At 32.2% G+C, this 16,821-nt stretch overlaps 2 protein-coding genes across 2 annotated transcripts; both read left to right on the top strand.

Annotated features, from left to right (window-relative positions):
- Positions 1–4,340: 4,340 nt before the first annotated feature.
- LOC136776474 (protein FAM200A-like) lies at positions 4,341–6,518 on the top strand. Its single transcript, XM_066732013.1, has one exon. The coding sequence runs from the start codon at positions 4,341–4,343 to the stop codon at positions 6,516–6,518; it is 2,178 nt and encodes a 725-aa protein (XP_066588110.1).
- A 2,039-nt stretch (positions 6,519–8,557) lies between these two features.
- On the top strand, positions 8,558–10,053 carry LOC136776473 (putative nuclease HARBI1). The gene is made up of 6 exons (XM_066732012.1): positions 8,558–8,561; positions 8,611–8,798; positions 8,876–9,118; positions 9,206–9,341; positions 9,406–9,934; positions 9,993–10,053. The coding sequence occupies exons 1-6, from the start codon at positions 8,558–8,560 to the stop codon at positions 10,051–10,053; spliced, it is 1,161 nt and encodes a 386-aa protein (XP_066588109.1).
- The last annotated feature ends 6,768 nt before the right edge of the window (positions 10,054–16,821 follow it).

Raw genomic sequence — 16,821 nt, 5'->3', positions numbered from 1 at the left:
TTTTCTGCCTTGCTCCTATACGTGCATTGCGGCTAGCAACTCTCAATTTTTTAATGTAATCGCGACAATCACGTACCCACTCACGATATTCATCCTGGCTACTTAAAACTCTATTTAGAAGCGACATCGTACTTCTTTCCGTTTAAATGATCAGCGTGAAACTAATGAAAAATCTTAGATGGAGAACCCTTCAAATAATCAGTCTCCGAGACACTTCAGTAACATAAATACTTTACGGATCAGGTTTCGCGTTGAAGTAAAAAGAATGCATTCAAGTTTAAAATATACATATATTCTAGATTTTTGATTCATACATATATTTCATATAATATACATTTCTCAGTGCGCATATACCTTCATGATTCATGCAAATAGGAAGTTGTGAATTATATAAACCATCTTCTAAATTATAATTTCCCCACACATATTCATCTACATTACTAATTTCTAAATCACAAATACTCTTTAACCAATTTAACTTTTCCACCCCTTTTACAAAAACCGTATCCTCATATACATATTTTTTTATAATATCTTTATATTTATAATATGGTGAAAAACCATCCATCCAATTTAAGCCATGATGATTGAAAAAGATTGAACTGAAAAAGAAATTCCTTATTCATTGAAAATAATAATTCGTTGTTTTTTATAAAATATACTTACTCTGTTTTCTTTCTCTCCTCTTCACTTAACCAAGTATGTGGAAAGGGGGGTGAAAATAAAATATGATGCACTTTTAGTTCTTGTAAAACTGCAAATTCTTTAACTATAAATGTCTTATCCATTAAATGGAATCCTTGAAAATCGACGAACGTTGGGATCATCATGTTAGCGTTTTTAATACTAAATTTATTACACTTTGCCGTTATTTTAAATATATTCTTTTTTTGTTTCTCTAAAGTTTTCCCCTTCTCTTCAAACCAAGTATTTCAATTCTCCCACTATCCTTAACTATTCACTCTTTGGACCAATGGTGTATCTAAGAGTGTCTGGTTAGTCACCTCCCACCACAGATCAAATTTTTCACATCCCTTACAGCATTTAAAAAATCTTGAGAAGCGTGTAGGGTAGTCTTCAGTTCAGTTTAAGCCACAGAATCTTCAGCTCAGTTTTAGTCACAGAATCTTCAGGTACTCTGACATTATGCATCATTTAAGAGATATCACGCACATAATAGATGTGGATGGATTTATCGTTAATAAGAAGATAGTGTACAAAGAAGTGGCTATTAAAAATATATACTCTAACTTAACACATTATGGTGCGTTTAAAGTTTGTGGATCAATGAACACTTTAAGTATTGCTGACCGGAAAACTGCATCTTTTGTGTTTAATAATGTGCACGGAATTGCATATGGAAATACGGGAAATGAAAGATATTCACAAAATGAAATATATGATTTTCTAAAAATCATTGAATGTGACAGTGTGCAACCAGTGGTTGCATATAAAGGTGGACACTTCGAACGTGACTTATTAAATATAATGAATATTAATAATGTCAATTTAGAAAATTTTAATTGTCCAAAATTCGATTGCTTAATTGAATATATAAAAACAGACATTATTCCTTGTGAGCTGCATAAAATTAAAATTACGCGAAAAACACAAAAGCCTATCCACTGTGTGAAACAGGAGGTAGATGTTTTCGCAAAGTGGGTGCGGAAACAAATAAAAGGTAAATATTAAAAATTAAGTTCGCAATTTACTTGATATTAATAAATTTTTTTATGTTTCAGAAGCTGTTATTAGCTGAATGGGCTAAATATTATTGTATATTCGTTTTTATATAAGTTTCAATTGTATTAGTTTTTTATATAAGTTTCATGTTCGTTTTTAATTATATGATAAATGTTATTTAATAGTCTCTTTCTTTTCCCCTACTCCTATTTCCCTTAATTTAATCCGTAAAAGAAAAAAGAAAAAAGAAAAAAATGAAAAAAGCACTTTATAATTGTTACTAACTCATAAAAGAAAAAAATCTACCTAGTGCTCATTGTTTAAGGAAAAATTTGAAATCAAATTAAATGGCGGGTCTATAGTAGGAAAATAGTGGGAGGGTCTAAGATAAGTATGTGGGGGGAGAAAAGAGCCTCCGAGGGCAGGTCTAAGAAAAAAAAATGGCAGTCCGTAAGATGCTGAGGACCCCCCTAGCGGTGTAGCTGTTCCCCGTAATTTTCGTGATCGCCACCTAGTAGAGAAAATTGGAACTTTTTCCTCCACTAACTAAAATACAAAAAAAAGTTATCTGGGTAACTGTCAGGATAACTAACCATCCGGGCCCTAGGGTGATGGGAGAGGGGTAACCCTTAGGGAACTAGTGGACCCGTAGGATAACTAACCATCCGGACCCTAGTGACATGGGAGAGGGGGTAAGCCTTAGAGAACTAGTGGACCCGTAGGATAATTAACCATCCGGGCCCTAGGCTGATGGGAGAGGGGTGAGAGACTCTAAGAGAGAAAGAGAGGGTGAGAGGGATCTCTCTCTCTCTCTCACTCCCCATAACCAAAGCATTTCCTCCGCACACCCGCACCCTCCTCACCACCCAATTAACCCTAGCTCTTAAGAAGACACTTCCCCCGCACACCCTCACCCCCCTCATCTCCCAATATACCCCAGCTCTCTTAAGACACTTCCCCCCGCACACCCGCACCCCCCTCACCACCATGTCACAGGAACCCAAGACACTTCCCCCCGCACACCCGCACTCCCCTCACCACCGTGTCACAGGAACCCCCTAGCTACCACTACTTGGAAATTTTTGAATGTTGAACTATAAATTTAAGATGGTTAATGCTTACGTATATAGCCGGATCTCGCCGCCTGAGTGGCAGGCACGAACGCTTGCACTGCCACTTGTTGTTGCTGCTGTTGCTGCGGCTGCTGCGGTTGCAGTTGCTGCTGCTGCGGCTGCTGTTGTTGCTGCTGTGGCTGCTGTTGTTGCTACTGCAGCTGTTGTTGCTGCGGCTGCAGTTGCTGCTGCTGTGGCTGCTGCTGCTCCAGCCGCTCCAGCCGCTCCTTAATTTGGTGGAGGAGAACCCCGTTCTCCTCCACCCGCTTCTTTATAATCCGCAGGAGATCCTTCGTAGTTTCTGTAACAGATAATCATTAATAAAATTTATTATTTGCAAAATAGACTTTACTAAAAAGTTCGTTTCCACTCACCATTCCCATTGGGCATAGGTTCGGCCATGATTCTGTAACAAACAAAAAGAATTGAAATTATTATATGAAGGAAAAGGTTTTTGTATTCGAAAAATGAGACAATTATAATGGAGAAAGTAAAGTGAGAGAAATGTCAAAAATGTATTGAATACTGTTGAAAGTACTTACATTATCCTTCCTTTGCTTCTGCTGCTACGAAGTTAATCCGTCGAGATTCAAGATACGAGTGAGGTACCAACGAAGTTCGTCTTCACCAAATCACCACAATACTTTTCAAATTAAATATACAAGGTGTCCTATTGGTTTTCTAACACAATTGTTACATGAGAACCTATTATTGTTGGAGATATTATTTCACATGATTAGTTGCTTTATTCTATTTGCCATCTTTATTATTTACTGTATACCCTGTGTATTATATACAAGTTCTTCTACATTACAGTAACCGTAACTTTTAAATCGAGAAGGAACCGATTTGGAATTCTTCTTAACGCGATATAAATTAAATTTCTAATTTCCGATACTGAAATAAATTAAATATTACTTACATTTAATAATATTTTAATTATTTCATGAAAATCTTTACGAAAAAAATGACTACTGCAGTGGGATTCGAACCCACGTCCTACGGTACAGAGGTCTGACGGCTTACCCACTACACCACAAGGCTCCATTGGATAGTTAAAACTTTATCGTCTATATAATCTAAGCGATAATGCGTAAATATTTTATATGCTTTAATAAAATATTATTTGGCAGTTAGACTAAAAGAATTTGTTATTAATTGAATTATTTATTAATTCAATTTATTACTAATAGCTTGTTGGCTATTTATATCGGAAATTTTTAATTTTATGGGGAAGTCGTGTAGTGGGTGAGTGGATAGCGCATAAGAATGCTGATCCTGTTGTCACAGGTTCGATTCCCAGTGAAACTATCAGTTTTTTTTAATGCCAACTAATTAATTATCCGTCAGGTCATCAACCCTACATTACAAATCGTTGAACCTTACCCCATTTCTGCCTTTATTTGTACACAATTTAATAAATGTATAAAAGTAGATGAAGCCGTTGTAACTTGGGCATTTGCCTTAAAGCTATTAATTTGTCAAGTTCGGATTAATTGACAGTTTCGTGATATAAAGTGATTAAAGTGATAGGAAGAGTGGAAAATGTCTTCCAGTGAAAATAGCCCGGTATCAAAAAAGACTAGAATGTCTTCCAATCCGCAAAAGAGAAAAAGCAGCCACAAAAAGAAATTTCAATATCATTGGTATGATTTGAACCCATCTTGGATGAAGTGGGCAAAGCCGATACCTGATGACAGTAGTAAGTTTCACTGTTTAATTTGCGATAAAGTTTTAAATTGCGGTTATTCGGAAATTCAGAAACATGAGTCCTCCAGCATTCACGTGCAAAATGCTGTTCAATTTTCAAATCGGCATATTCCGCAAGGCTCCAGTAGCTCATCTAATTCCGCAGAATTTTCGAAGGAAAAAGAATTTGATTTTCTTGAACGCGTTAAAATAGCGGAAATAAGATTGTCAACGTTTTTTGTAGAACATAATATCCCGTATACAGCAAGCTCCGCAATGGTTAATATGTTTAAACAGATAGGCAAAGAACCGGAAGTACTACAAGCCATAACATTAGGACGTGTTAAATTATCAAAAATTATAACTAATGTGGTTTGTCGCGAAGAAACACAAAGTCTCACGGAAACGTTACAAAATACAAAATTCTCGGTATTTGTTGATGAGACTTCGGATTTAACAAATGAAAAATGGTTTTCAATAATGGTTCGGTATATTGAACCTGCGTCATTGCAAATTCAAACACGTCTATTGCAATTAATAAATCTTGACGCAAGAGATTGTTCGGCCGAAAAGTTATTTTCCGCGTTTAATAATGAAATGGTAAAAAAACAAATACCATTAAGCCAAATATTAGCAATAGCCTGTGACAATGCATCTGTTATGATCGGTAGAAATTCGTCTTTTCGAACGAAAATATTAGAAAAGAATGCAAATATAATAACGTTTCCATGCATATGTCATTTATCGTCACTCGTTGCTTCCGCTGCTTGTAAAGAGCTACCTTCATTCCCGGAAGAATTTGTGAAGAAAATTGTTAATTTCGTGAGCGGAAGCCCTAAACGGACGGCAATATTTCGGGAATTTCAAAGGTGTTTTGCAGGAAAAATAACAAATTTGTTGAAGCATGCCGAAACTCGATGGCTTACTCGCTATAAATGTATTGATCGTATATTAGAATATTGGGATGTTCTAAATAACTTTCTATTAGAACAATCCTCAGAAAATAATATGCAAGCCTATGAATTGCACCAATGTATGCAGAACGCTGAAACTAAAGCGTATTTGTATTTTCTGCATTTTATTTTAAATAAGTTCAATACTTTTAATGCCGAGTTTCAAGCACGCGAATCGAAACTGCATTTATTGCAGCCAAAATCGGTTGAAATTTTAATTTTTATTTTAAGAAATTTCATGAAACCTGCATTATTGAAGTTTTGCATAGCTCAAGCAAATTTCTGTGATATTAATTTTTCCAAGGATATTAATATTATTCCGTTGGAAGATATAAACGTAGGATATGATTGTGAAGAATATCTGCAAGACCAAAAGAGTAAAGAAACGTTAACGCAAATGCAAGTTCATGATATTAAAAAGAATTGTTTAAAAATTTTAATAAAAGCTGCTGACGAAATTCGTAACCGTTTCCCAATACATGATGAGTTTTATAAAAATTTTACAGTTCTTGATAACGAGAACTCACTTTTTAACTCAGATAGAGAATCATCGGCTGCAGCATTATTAAAAATTGGCAATACATTTGGTATAAAAAATGACATAGAGCTAAAGAAAGAATGGTTTTCTTTATTTAACGATGAGTCAGCAGATCAGAAATATAAATGGTCTAGACTTTCCTTCGATGACATGTGGATAAAAATTTCGCAAACTAAATGTGAAAGGAAGGAAAAATATCCTTTGTTGAAATTACTATCGTGCATAGTACGGTCACTTCCACATTATAATGCAGAAGCAGAACGGTGCTTTTCAATAATTCCTGATGTCAAAACGAAAAAAAGAAATCGTATAAGTTCTGCTACTTTAAATGCAATTTGCGTCATTAAAAATTATTTGAAATGTACATATCATGATAGCATTACAATGCCAATAAGTAAAAAACACATAAAATTAACTGAAAAAGATAATTTATACGCAAGAAGTTACGTCGAAAATAAAGTAACTCTTACAATTCATGGATACACAAATGACGATGATGATATTGATGGTGATTTTGATGACGAAGTACTTTACGATAATTGAAGGAATGTCTGACGGATTCGACAATTATAAAATCGAGTGAAACTATGTCTGACGGATTCGACAATTATAAAATCAAGTGAAAAAATGTCTGAGGGATTCGACAAATGAGAATAGTGTCTGACGGATTCGACAGTTCAAAGAAAATACGTAAAATTGACCGAAAAAATACGTAAACCGCGAAAGGAGGGTTTTTTAGTGGGTAGGCGCTGTCAGAAGAACCATGTAGTTCGAACTTAATAAGTATATTAATTCGACACAAGCATGGAGATGGTGAGTCCCACACTATTTAGTATACGGCTAAAATATATATTCATTCCAACAATTCACCTTACATTACACAACTGTTTTATAACTTTTTGTGTAATGAAAGAACACAATAGGAAGAAATGTATGTTTCCGTAATACTAAGTGTGCCAGGATGCATTTTTCCCTTAAAAAAAAAAAAAAAAAAAACACTGCAACAATTTACAATTAAAAATTGTTTTCATTTTTCCAATAGGAAATATTTCATGGAACACGAAGAGAAATTCAACAAGCTTTATTCGCTGAGTATGGAGATTCAGAGAGACTTTTGATTCTCATAGGGTAAAATTGAATTTCAATAAACTTACCATTTCAGAGCTTTCAGAGGGTATTTTTATTATTATTACTGACAATTATACCTGAAATAGCAAAAAAATCCAACCGGAAGCGGCTACGACACTCCACTTTCCCATAAAATGAGTTTGAAAATGGACAATTTTAGCCATTTCTAGGCTTGATTTTGCAACACAGCTATGAAAGTCAACTTTTGGTTCCAAGGTGATTTAATGATCATTTATAGCATGTATTTGTTCATTCGGACATTTTACACCAGATTATGGCCGAAAAAAGAGCCGAGAAGCAAGAGAAATTGAGTTATTTGCCTCTCAATATGTGCTTAAAGTCAGATTTTTAAAGCTCATAGTGTAAAACTCAATTTTAATAATCCTTTATTTTAAGTGCATTCTGGATCAATAATTATTTATTTATCAACAATTATACATGAATTTGCAAAATTTTCAAGGCGGAAGTACCTCCTACACTAAAATTTTGCATGAAACAAGTTTGAAAGTTGTTAGTTTGAGCTATTTCTTGACATTGGCTGCGTTTCAAATACGTAGCGCTACATGAGCGTTCCGCTAGGTGCTAGCTGTTTTCTTTGTAGACACTAGAGCGCTATTGAAAAGTCGCTAACTTTGTGTAGCACAAAGCAAGCAATAAACTATACATAAGTAAATATACATAGATATAATGCATTATTTGTATACAAATATATATTTTAGTATTATATATGCATATATGAATGCACCAATTTCAAAAACCTCTTTAGTTGTTTTATTTTCGAAGTAACATAGATTTATTGGATCATTAGCTAGCAGTGTTAGAGGTTTATATAATATGGAAAAAATGTATATTATCAATAATGTTCTTTTAATGTCCGATGATTCAACAAGCGAAAGCTCTGAAGATGACAGTGCAGATGAGGAGCTACAAATCTTTCTTGATCACAGTCTACAGAATACAAGTAAGAGAACATAATTATGATGTATATTAATAAATAGTATAGTTAAACAATTTATATTTAATCCTGATGCTGAATAAATAATTATTTACCTCATAGCATATTCTTTTCATAAATTATGATAATAATAGAAAATGTTATATAATATCTTTTTGGAATAGTATAATTTATGTTTTCTAATTTGAAACACGACCACTTAATTACATCTATTATATTCTCTAACATACCAATATGTATAGTAAGTGTAGCAACTCCTAATAAAATATTGATATAATTGCCTGTAGATTCCAACTTTTTTCTGGTATAGAGAGATAAGCCTATAATTTTTATTTGGAGCACATAAAATTTTAAATAATCATTTAACAATTTTATGAAAGATTATTGGAGAAGTACTAAAATTTCCCTGCATTGTAAATTGCAAAAAGATATTTTCTTCCATGCTAGAAAAAACAAAGTTGTGATATCTTATAAGTAATACAAAAGTACATGCAATTTTATGAGTGAAATTATTGTTAATACAGTAAAAAGATTGATATTTTTTTTTAATAGAACAAGCTGAAATTGCAAATATTGCTATGATTACCGTAGGAAATGAAAGTTTTGCAAAAATGCATGGATTAAGAAATACAGAAAAGCTAAAATTAACATATAATAAGGGCTTCTTTGAAAAAATAATTCCAAATTATACAGATAACCAGTTTTTTTCTCATTTTAGAATGGATAAGGAAACGTTTATGGTAAGGTAGCTATATTTCCTACTCGCTATAATTATTGCACCTTTTTATATCAATAATGAAGTACTTGCATATTACAGACATTGGAACAATTATTAAGACCTCAAATTAACGAGAACAAAACAACTCCATTTCGGAAGAAAATTCTACTAACGATTTGGATTTTAGCTTCTCCCGAATCATTCCGATCAGCATGTGACAGATTTGGCCTTTCTAAAAGTAGTGGATGGAAACATTTTAAAGATGTTCTTTCAGCAATAAAAAAATTAATGCCATGTTTCATAAAATGGCCAAGTTATCATGAGCTGATTGAAAGTGAACAAGTAAGATTTGAACTTTTTACTTTATATAGTCACAATATTTAATGGTTACATTACTTTTAAATTGTAAATTGCTTTTGATGGTTGTAGGTTTTTCTCAAAAGATGTAATGGATTCAGAGGCGTTATTGGAGCGATAGACGGTTGTCATGTTCCTATAAAACAACCACCCGGAAACGCTAACGATTACTATAACAGAAAGGATTTCCATTCAATAGTGCTTCAAGGTATTTGTTGCTAATTCTTTCAATCAATTTTTGGAATCATTACCCTAAATTTTTTATGTTGCAGGAACTTGTGATCACTCCGGGAAATTTATTGATTGCTTAATTGGCAGGCCAGGACGCGCACACGACGCAGCAATATTTAGAAGTAGTAGAATATATGAAAAATTAACGAATGCTGAAAATCCTTTGCTACCGCGCACTTTACATTTACTTGGCGACTCAGCTTATCCACTGCTTATCAACGTATTGACTCCCTTTAGGGACAGTGGTAATTTAGCACCGCAACAAATTAAATATAATGTTAAACACGCATCTATACGATCTGTAATAGAACGAGCATATGGTCTTTTAAAGGGAAAGTGGAGACGTTTAAAATGTTTAGATGTTAACAGTATTTCTATGGCCAATAATATTGTTGCAGCAGCTTGTGTACTACACAATTTTCTTATAATTTATAAGCAAATAGATGTTTTAACTGATCCACTTGGCAATGATAGTGATAATAATGAAACCGTAGAAAATAACACAGATTATGATGAATATGAAAATGAAGAGCCTCGAAGAAAACGAGATTTTATTATGAGCCAATTATAGTATTTAAAACAGTGCGAAAAGTCAGGCTGTCTAATTGATTTGTGATATTGTATAAAGTTTATTAAATATGATTTATAATCTTATTGAAGTTATTCTTACAACGGGAGTGAGAAAGTGAACGTTTCTTATTATTTTATGTTTAAATATCTTTTACCCTTTAGATTTACCATAAATTAAGTCAAAACTGATGTACAAATAACATTGACAATTGTTTTATAATTTCATTAAATTATAAAAGAATATTTATAATAAACTGCAGTTCCCATTAATTTTTATTTATTACCAAAAGATATGTCATACAAAATATTACAAATGCGTTTAATACATACATATAGTAAATTGAGTAAATTATTTCTAAAGCAATAATAATTGAAGAATTATGTATCATTAAGTAATTACATTACTAATAACCATTAATAAAGCTTCTTATGGGAAAATAGATCGAAAACCAGAAAGGAAGATATGTATATTTCCTATCATTTATAATGAATATACCCCTATAAATCTATATATAAACAAATAAACTCTGTTCAACTTTGTTAAACATAAAACATATTTCTTTTGAAACGTTATAATTAGTAGCATACTCATTATGTTTATGAAAGAGAATATTATTAGAAAAAAAAACAGCCAATTCAGATAAACTTTTAATAAATAATGAATTTCTTATACTAATTAAAAGGTCAAAATATTAAACTTTTACTTCGCTAAACCGAAAACATCAATTACTTATATAATTATTGAAGAGAAGGGAATAAGATATCATTTATGCAACTATCTTTTTATTTGCGACTCAATTAACTTGTAGAGCAATTCATTTCTTTGCTTTAATAAAGCATTTTTTTCTTGTAAAATCTTATTTTTTTCTTCGATTGCATTTATCTTTCTCTTTTGATTTTCTGCAATACTATTTAAGCTACTTTGGTTACAGCTATTAGAGATAATATTATCGTGAATACTTTTTAATGTTTTCAATTTTTCTTCTTCAATTTGAAGTGCTGCAGCTCCCTGTTGAACCAATTTTCTACTTTTATCTTTTATAATGCAGTCTTCTTCATCTTTTTCATCAAGTTTCCTTTTTCCTGATTTTGATGCCATCATATCTGACGTAGAGCTTTCTAAAGTACTATTTAGGAAATAAGGTTTATGGTAAAACAGATAAATTGTAATATATATAAAATAAGTGCTGAAATAAATTATAAGTAAAATTATTTAAATATGACATCATAGATAACCTGGAGATGCTACAATTTAATGGTTCATCACAATAATTCATTGATGATAACCCTTCATCAAAAGTGACAGATTTATCATTACAAAATATGTTATACATTTGGTCGAACCAAATCCATGTTTCCCTGCCTCTTCCAGTTTTCTTTTTTTCATTTTTAATAATTTTAAATCTGCTTTTCAAATTTCTCATCTTCCGGTCTATTTTATCAGAATCTAAATCTTTAAATCCAGCTTTTTGGAATTCTCTTTGTATTTCTTTCCAAAGTATACCCTTCTTTTCTTTGGGATTTCTAAATCTATATTTCCTCTCTGCGTATTGGTTAAGTAAAAACTTCGTACTTTTTAAATCCCATATAAACTTGTCATCTGAAATAAAAAAAAACATTTTAATATACATAGACTACACTATTACATAATATAGTTTTCTATACGTTGATTGTTAGGAAATCCGCTAGTAGGCTACATTCATTTAAGCTCTATTTTCTACAGATCTTGACTGCATTGATTTTGATATGAAAAAAGATATGAGCCAGATCTGCAGTGGAACAGGCTCTATGCAGACTGTACAAAATATCTGTATATAATCCTAAGTTCAACAATTTTTCAAAAGAATCTATAATGTCTCAGATCTATAACCTATTTTCTTTTCTAAATTCCAAAACCAATCAGGCCTAGATCTGCAAATAAAACAAAATGCTAATAGCGAATATTATAGCAGGATATTTTCTACCATTATGCTAATTCAAAATAAATGCAGTTGTAAGAAGATCATATACATACGAACAATTTAAATAGGCACTTTTTAACTTACCATTTTCTTTTTCAGATTCCTCACCACTCTCTTTGGCTCCATAAAATGCATCAAAACCTGGAAATGTGAACATATTATTATTAAAACTTGTATCTTTGTTAAGTTTTTTATGCTGAGTTGCAAGTTAATTGAAATTTTTTGCTTCATTTTGATCTTTTTATACTTACTATACTTATCACCATCATCCGGATAACTACCTTCATCGGCTTCATCTTCAATAGTTAATGATTTATTGATTTCATTTCCTTCTTTATTTTGAAAATATTCTTTTATATACTCATGATCTGAAATAACGATATATCCTTTCATTCACATTTCATAAATATACATATATGTATATATATTTACACTTCTGTTAACTGCATGTAATGTTATAAATGATCATTTCATGTATTATACATACCTGTTTGCAATTTTAAATGAAAGCTTTCATCACCTGTAACTTCATAATATGCATTTCTATAATCATATGTAACTGTATAAAATTCATTCGACATAATTTTAAATTGAATATTAGCGCAAGCTAGGCCTCTAACCTCTAAAATTATTACTGATATTTTGTATGTACATACACGTATATACTATAAATTCATATAGCGCTATGTTGTCCAAAGGCACTTTTAAAGCAGTTACTTAAAGCTGCTTCGTTATTGAGCGGAGCGCTCATGTAGCGCTACGTATTTGAAACGCAGCCATTGTATTTTACATTGTAATATTAGGGCGCAATTTTATTTCCTGCCATTATTTTGGCATATTTTTTAGGAGATTTCATTCGCTTATAGGTGTACCATACAAGAAAGTAACCGAAGAAACATCCTAGCCGCCCCACATTTTCATTTATTAGGCTCTCATCATAGAAATTATGTCAGATTTTTGCATTTCATAGGAAATTGATGAATTTTGGACAATTTTGTGATATTTGCAAATCCAAATCGCCATCGGTACAGTGATGTTGCAAGAAAATGGTCGAGTTTTTACCTCATTTTTAACCATTTTTTCAAATTAATCAATCTCATGTATTCTCGTATAATTTTTTATTTAATTAATTTTAAATGTCACACTTCAGTGATCATTTTGTGCAATATAATAAGGGTTTTTTCTTTCAATTAGTTACACGGATAATATTATTTCTTTGTTAGTTTTATTTCATCTCATAATAATTTTTTATATACAAAAATTTTTTACAATTTTGAGGATAATTGTTAAATTATAGTAACATTTAATAATTTTCCTGTATTATAATTGTCAAAAAATAAATTTCTCTTACGAGCGCATCGAGCCGGCCGACACCCTTGGAAAAGGAGTTTCGCGCGGCTCGTTGGCTAAACTTAGGTGAAATAGAGAGCGAAAGAGAGGTCCGAGAAAAGTATATTCATCCCTCTCGTACTCATACCTCACCGGAGCTAACCGAACTTCAACGGCGAAAGCCGAGACACGCACGTATCGATGTAGCTGTGTGCGTGACCAGCGAGCGGCGACAGTAGTGGGGTTGGCTCACCGATGTACCGCTGGCACTGTGTGCGTGCTAGCTAGTGGCGGCGTGGTGGGGATACCGAATTCCCACAAGTTAACATCTCTGCCCACAAGTTAACATCTCTGGCTCAAGCTCGTCATCTTCATAACGCGATCAGCTGCCAAGTAGCAAGGAGCAATATTTATAGCGATTGATAAAGTATCCCGCGCTTTTATAATAAATTGTGTTGAGCTTGCAGTATTGATCGTGTATCCTTGTGAAAATGAGCTCAAACCCAAGGCAATCTATAAAGAGTATATGTCTTTATAAGGGCTGCAATAAACGCCGTAGTGAAGTGAAAAGTGAATATACTCCATGGTTTTCATTTCCAGCCGAGAAAGATAGGCGATTTCAAATATGGATCAACAATTGTGGTAAGTTTTTAACTTTCAATTTCAAAACAATTTTCTTTATCACAGTCCGGGGAGCCCATGCTAAATTAGGTTTCAAATTATCGATGTGTTTTAATCCTAAGTACATCCTATATTTTTTAGCCTTTACTTGCACACCTGTGGGTCTGACGGAACCGACTATTTTATCCCTTTGCACAATTTTAATGCGTTTGTCTTCTTTATCTTTATGTTGGGCATTCCACTTGAAATAAGTCTATCTAAAAAAAGAAAAGCTTTTAATTTTGTAATTAATATAATAATAACCTCGTATATATTATTCAATGAATTTACATACAAAATAAATAGCTTTTTTGACTATTTCATCCCTATTTGTTAATGTCAGTATACAAAGGATTGCAATTACTTTTATTTCTTTGGATAATAGTATTTTGTGTAACGAAACTGAATTCTTTCAAAACTAATTAACTTTCACTCGCTGGAATAAATGCGTGATATTTGAATGTTCCTGGAATTGATTTTGCCATCAAATCTTAGTTCCTAAAATTTACTATGTTTGTTATGATCTACTTTACTACTAAATAAAACTTTTGTTTTTTTTAAGTGTTCTTTACTCCATGTGTATGCTCAGCATTTAGAATCACTTTTCCTTGCAAAGTAGCGTTCTTTGCTAGTCTTTTTAAATTTCCACCAATGCCTTCACAGGACCCTTTACTGTGCGCTGTTGCAAAGAAATGCCATTCTGCTATTATGCCTAAAAGATTGAAAGCGTGATATAATAGTTTTGCAAATTATATTTGTTTTTATAATACTAACTAGCTTCATCCATAAAATAGGTAATTTTTTTTGCTGAAATAAGTTTATCTTTAAATTTCTTTAAATCAGTTTTGAAAGCGTACGCTGCTGTAGTATTGTGAGAGAGATCATCTGAAATAGTAATTGCACTGTAATAACGAATTTCGTCGTACATTTTATAATAATATACTGTGGTATGAATTAAAGCCTGATTATTATTTTAATGAAAAGACAGAGCTGCTTCTTGGACTATAAATGCATAATTTTCGCTAAAATTGCATTGTACTGAAACTTCTCCGTCTGGCAAAGTATTTTTATTCCAGTTAAGATATGTGTGTGTGCCGCTTGTTATTTAGATATAAAGTGGTGAGGCTTAGGTTTATATACTTTTTTGTATAAATTATCAATAAATTCCTCTGCTAAGCTGATTTCAGTAAAATAGATCTATCAGTTTTAGGCGATTGTTGGTATTTTATTTGTTCGGTGTTTTCTTCCTCAAATATTGTCAATAATTCATTTTTTAATCATTGTGTTCCCTTAGATTTTTTTACAACAATTACAATAATAACTTTAAGCGGATTATTGTAGAAAGTAATATTCATTAGATCTTTGGAAGTCAAAAGTGTAATTATTTTACATCTAGTAAGCTATGATAAATTACTGCTGTCAAACATTAATTTAACATTTTGGTGATAGATGCAAACACAAATGGAATATGTCCCGATTGCACCAGCAATAACTCAATGCTGTGGTAGAAAATAACAATATTTTGAGAAACCTATTTTTACTGCTGGAAATTGAGATTGAAATTCCTTAAAAAGTTCTTTTAGATTACATAACATTAATCTTTTCTGAATTTGTCTACGTTTTCCATTGCGTTGCTTCACGGAAACATAGTAAGTAATACCTGTCAAATGACGGCTGTTTTCACCATTCTTCAAAAATTCTCTGACTATGTTTTTAGTATCTTCATCTATTTTTTCGCCCCTTTTTTCTAATGTAAAAAAAGAACAGATTGTGAATACCATTCTCATTTAATTAAGATCGAAGTAGTGTAGGAATAAAAATAGAAGCCTGATGTAAAATTGCTTTGTAAGATTTTTTGGCTTCCCGTCGTATTATGCGTGTCGCCTCTAAGAAGCCTGCGTCTATATACACTGGGTGCTTTCCAATTAGCTTAAAAATCGACACAATCGGACACAAATGTACAGCTTGTGTGACATGCAATGTACCGTTTGTGTCCGATTGTGTCGATTTGTAGCCTAATTAGAAAGCACCCACTGACTAATCTTTTACTTTCAGTAACGGAAATTGTCGAATATACCTTGGATAACCGAACTCCAATTTATGCCCTATCCTACACTAGTTTGTACAAACTACGAGAGCAGCCCAAAAATTGCGCCATTTTTCTTATTCCCCATTGATCGAATAGGGGCTAATATTAGAATATTCCGTTTCTCATCGTTACTAATAGTTTCACGTTTAAATTTGTCTAATAAAATTCTTAATATTGAGCAGTTTTCAGTAAGATCATACTCTGTAGTTACTTCTTTCACAAACGGTTCGTAATCCTAATCACTACATTTTGATTCAGCATTGGCTCATTGGCACCGATAAAGCCTTGATTAATTTTAATGTTAACAGTTTGTTCATTTCTTTCAGCTGTAACCTTCGTATTTTTATTAATATCTCCAATACTATTTATATGATTGTATTTATCTATATAATTTCTTACGACATCCATTACAAAGTATAACCTTGGAAGGAAAGTCTTTTAATTTTTGTAACTGCTTTAAAATAGCGGTTCTGACTCTATACTTTCTATGACAAATTATTGTAATAGATTGCAACAAGGAGTTTATTGTCGCTGTTTATACATTCTAGTAAGATTATTTGAGACTATTAAAAATAATACACAATAAAAAATTTCATATCGCTTTTATTATTACACTTCACAAATCTATTTTGTTCTTATGAGGTGAGGAATTTATTTATCTGCCTAGCGATACCTTCTTTAAATAGTAAGTGATATATAGCAACAATAATAAAATAAAACATATGCTCACTGACATCAAACAATAGTATATTGTACAAAAAGGGAGGAAAGTTGACGAGTGCAATCGTCAAATTATTTCATCCCGTGTTATACACGATATTTTTCATCAAAAGTGTATGGAAACTGGC

This window comes from Prorops nasuta, unplaced genomic scaffold, assembly GCF_024137725.1.
Source record: "Prorops nasuta isolate Cenicafe-Biocafe unplaced genomic scaffold, Cenicafe_Pnas_1.2 PNAS00009, whole genome shotgun sequence".
Classification (NCBI taxonomy): domain Eukaryota; kingdom Metazoa; phylum Arthropoda; class Insecta; order Hymenoptera; family Bethylidae; genus Prorops; species Prorops nasuta.
Note: the sequence above shows the minus strand (reverse complement) of the source record. Positions and strands in the feature narration are given on the sequence as shown.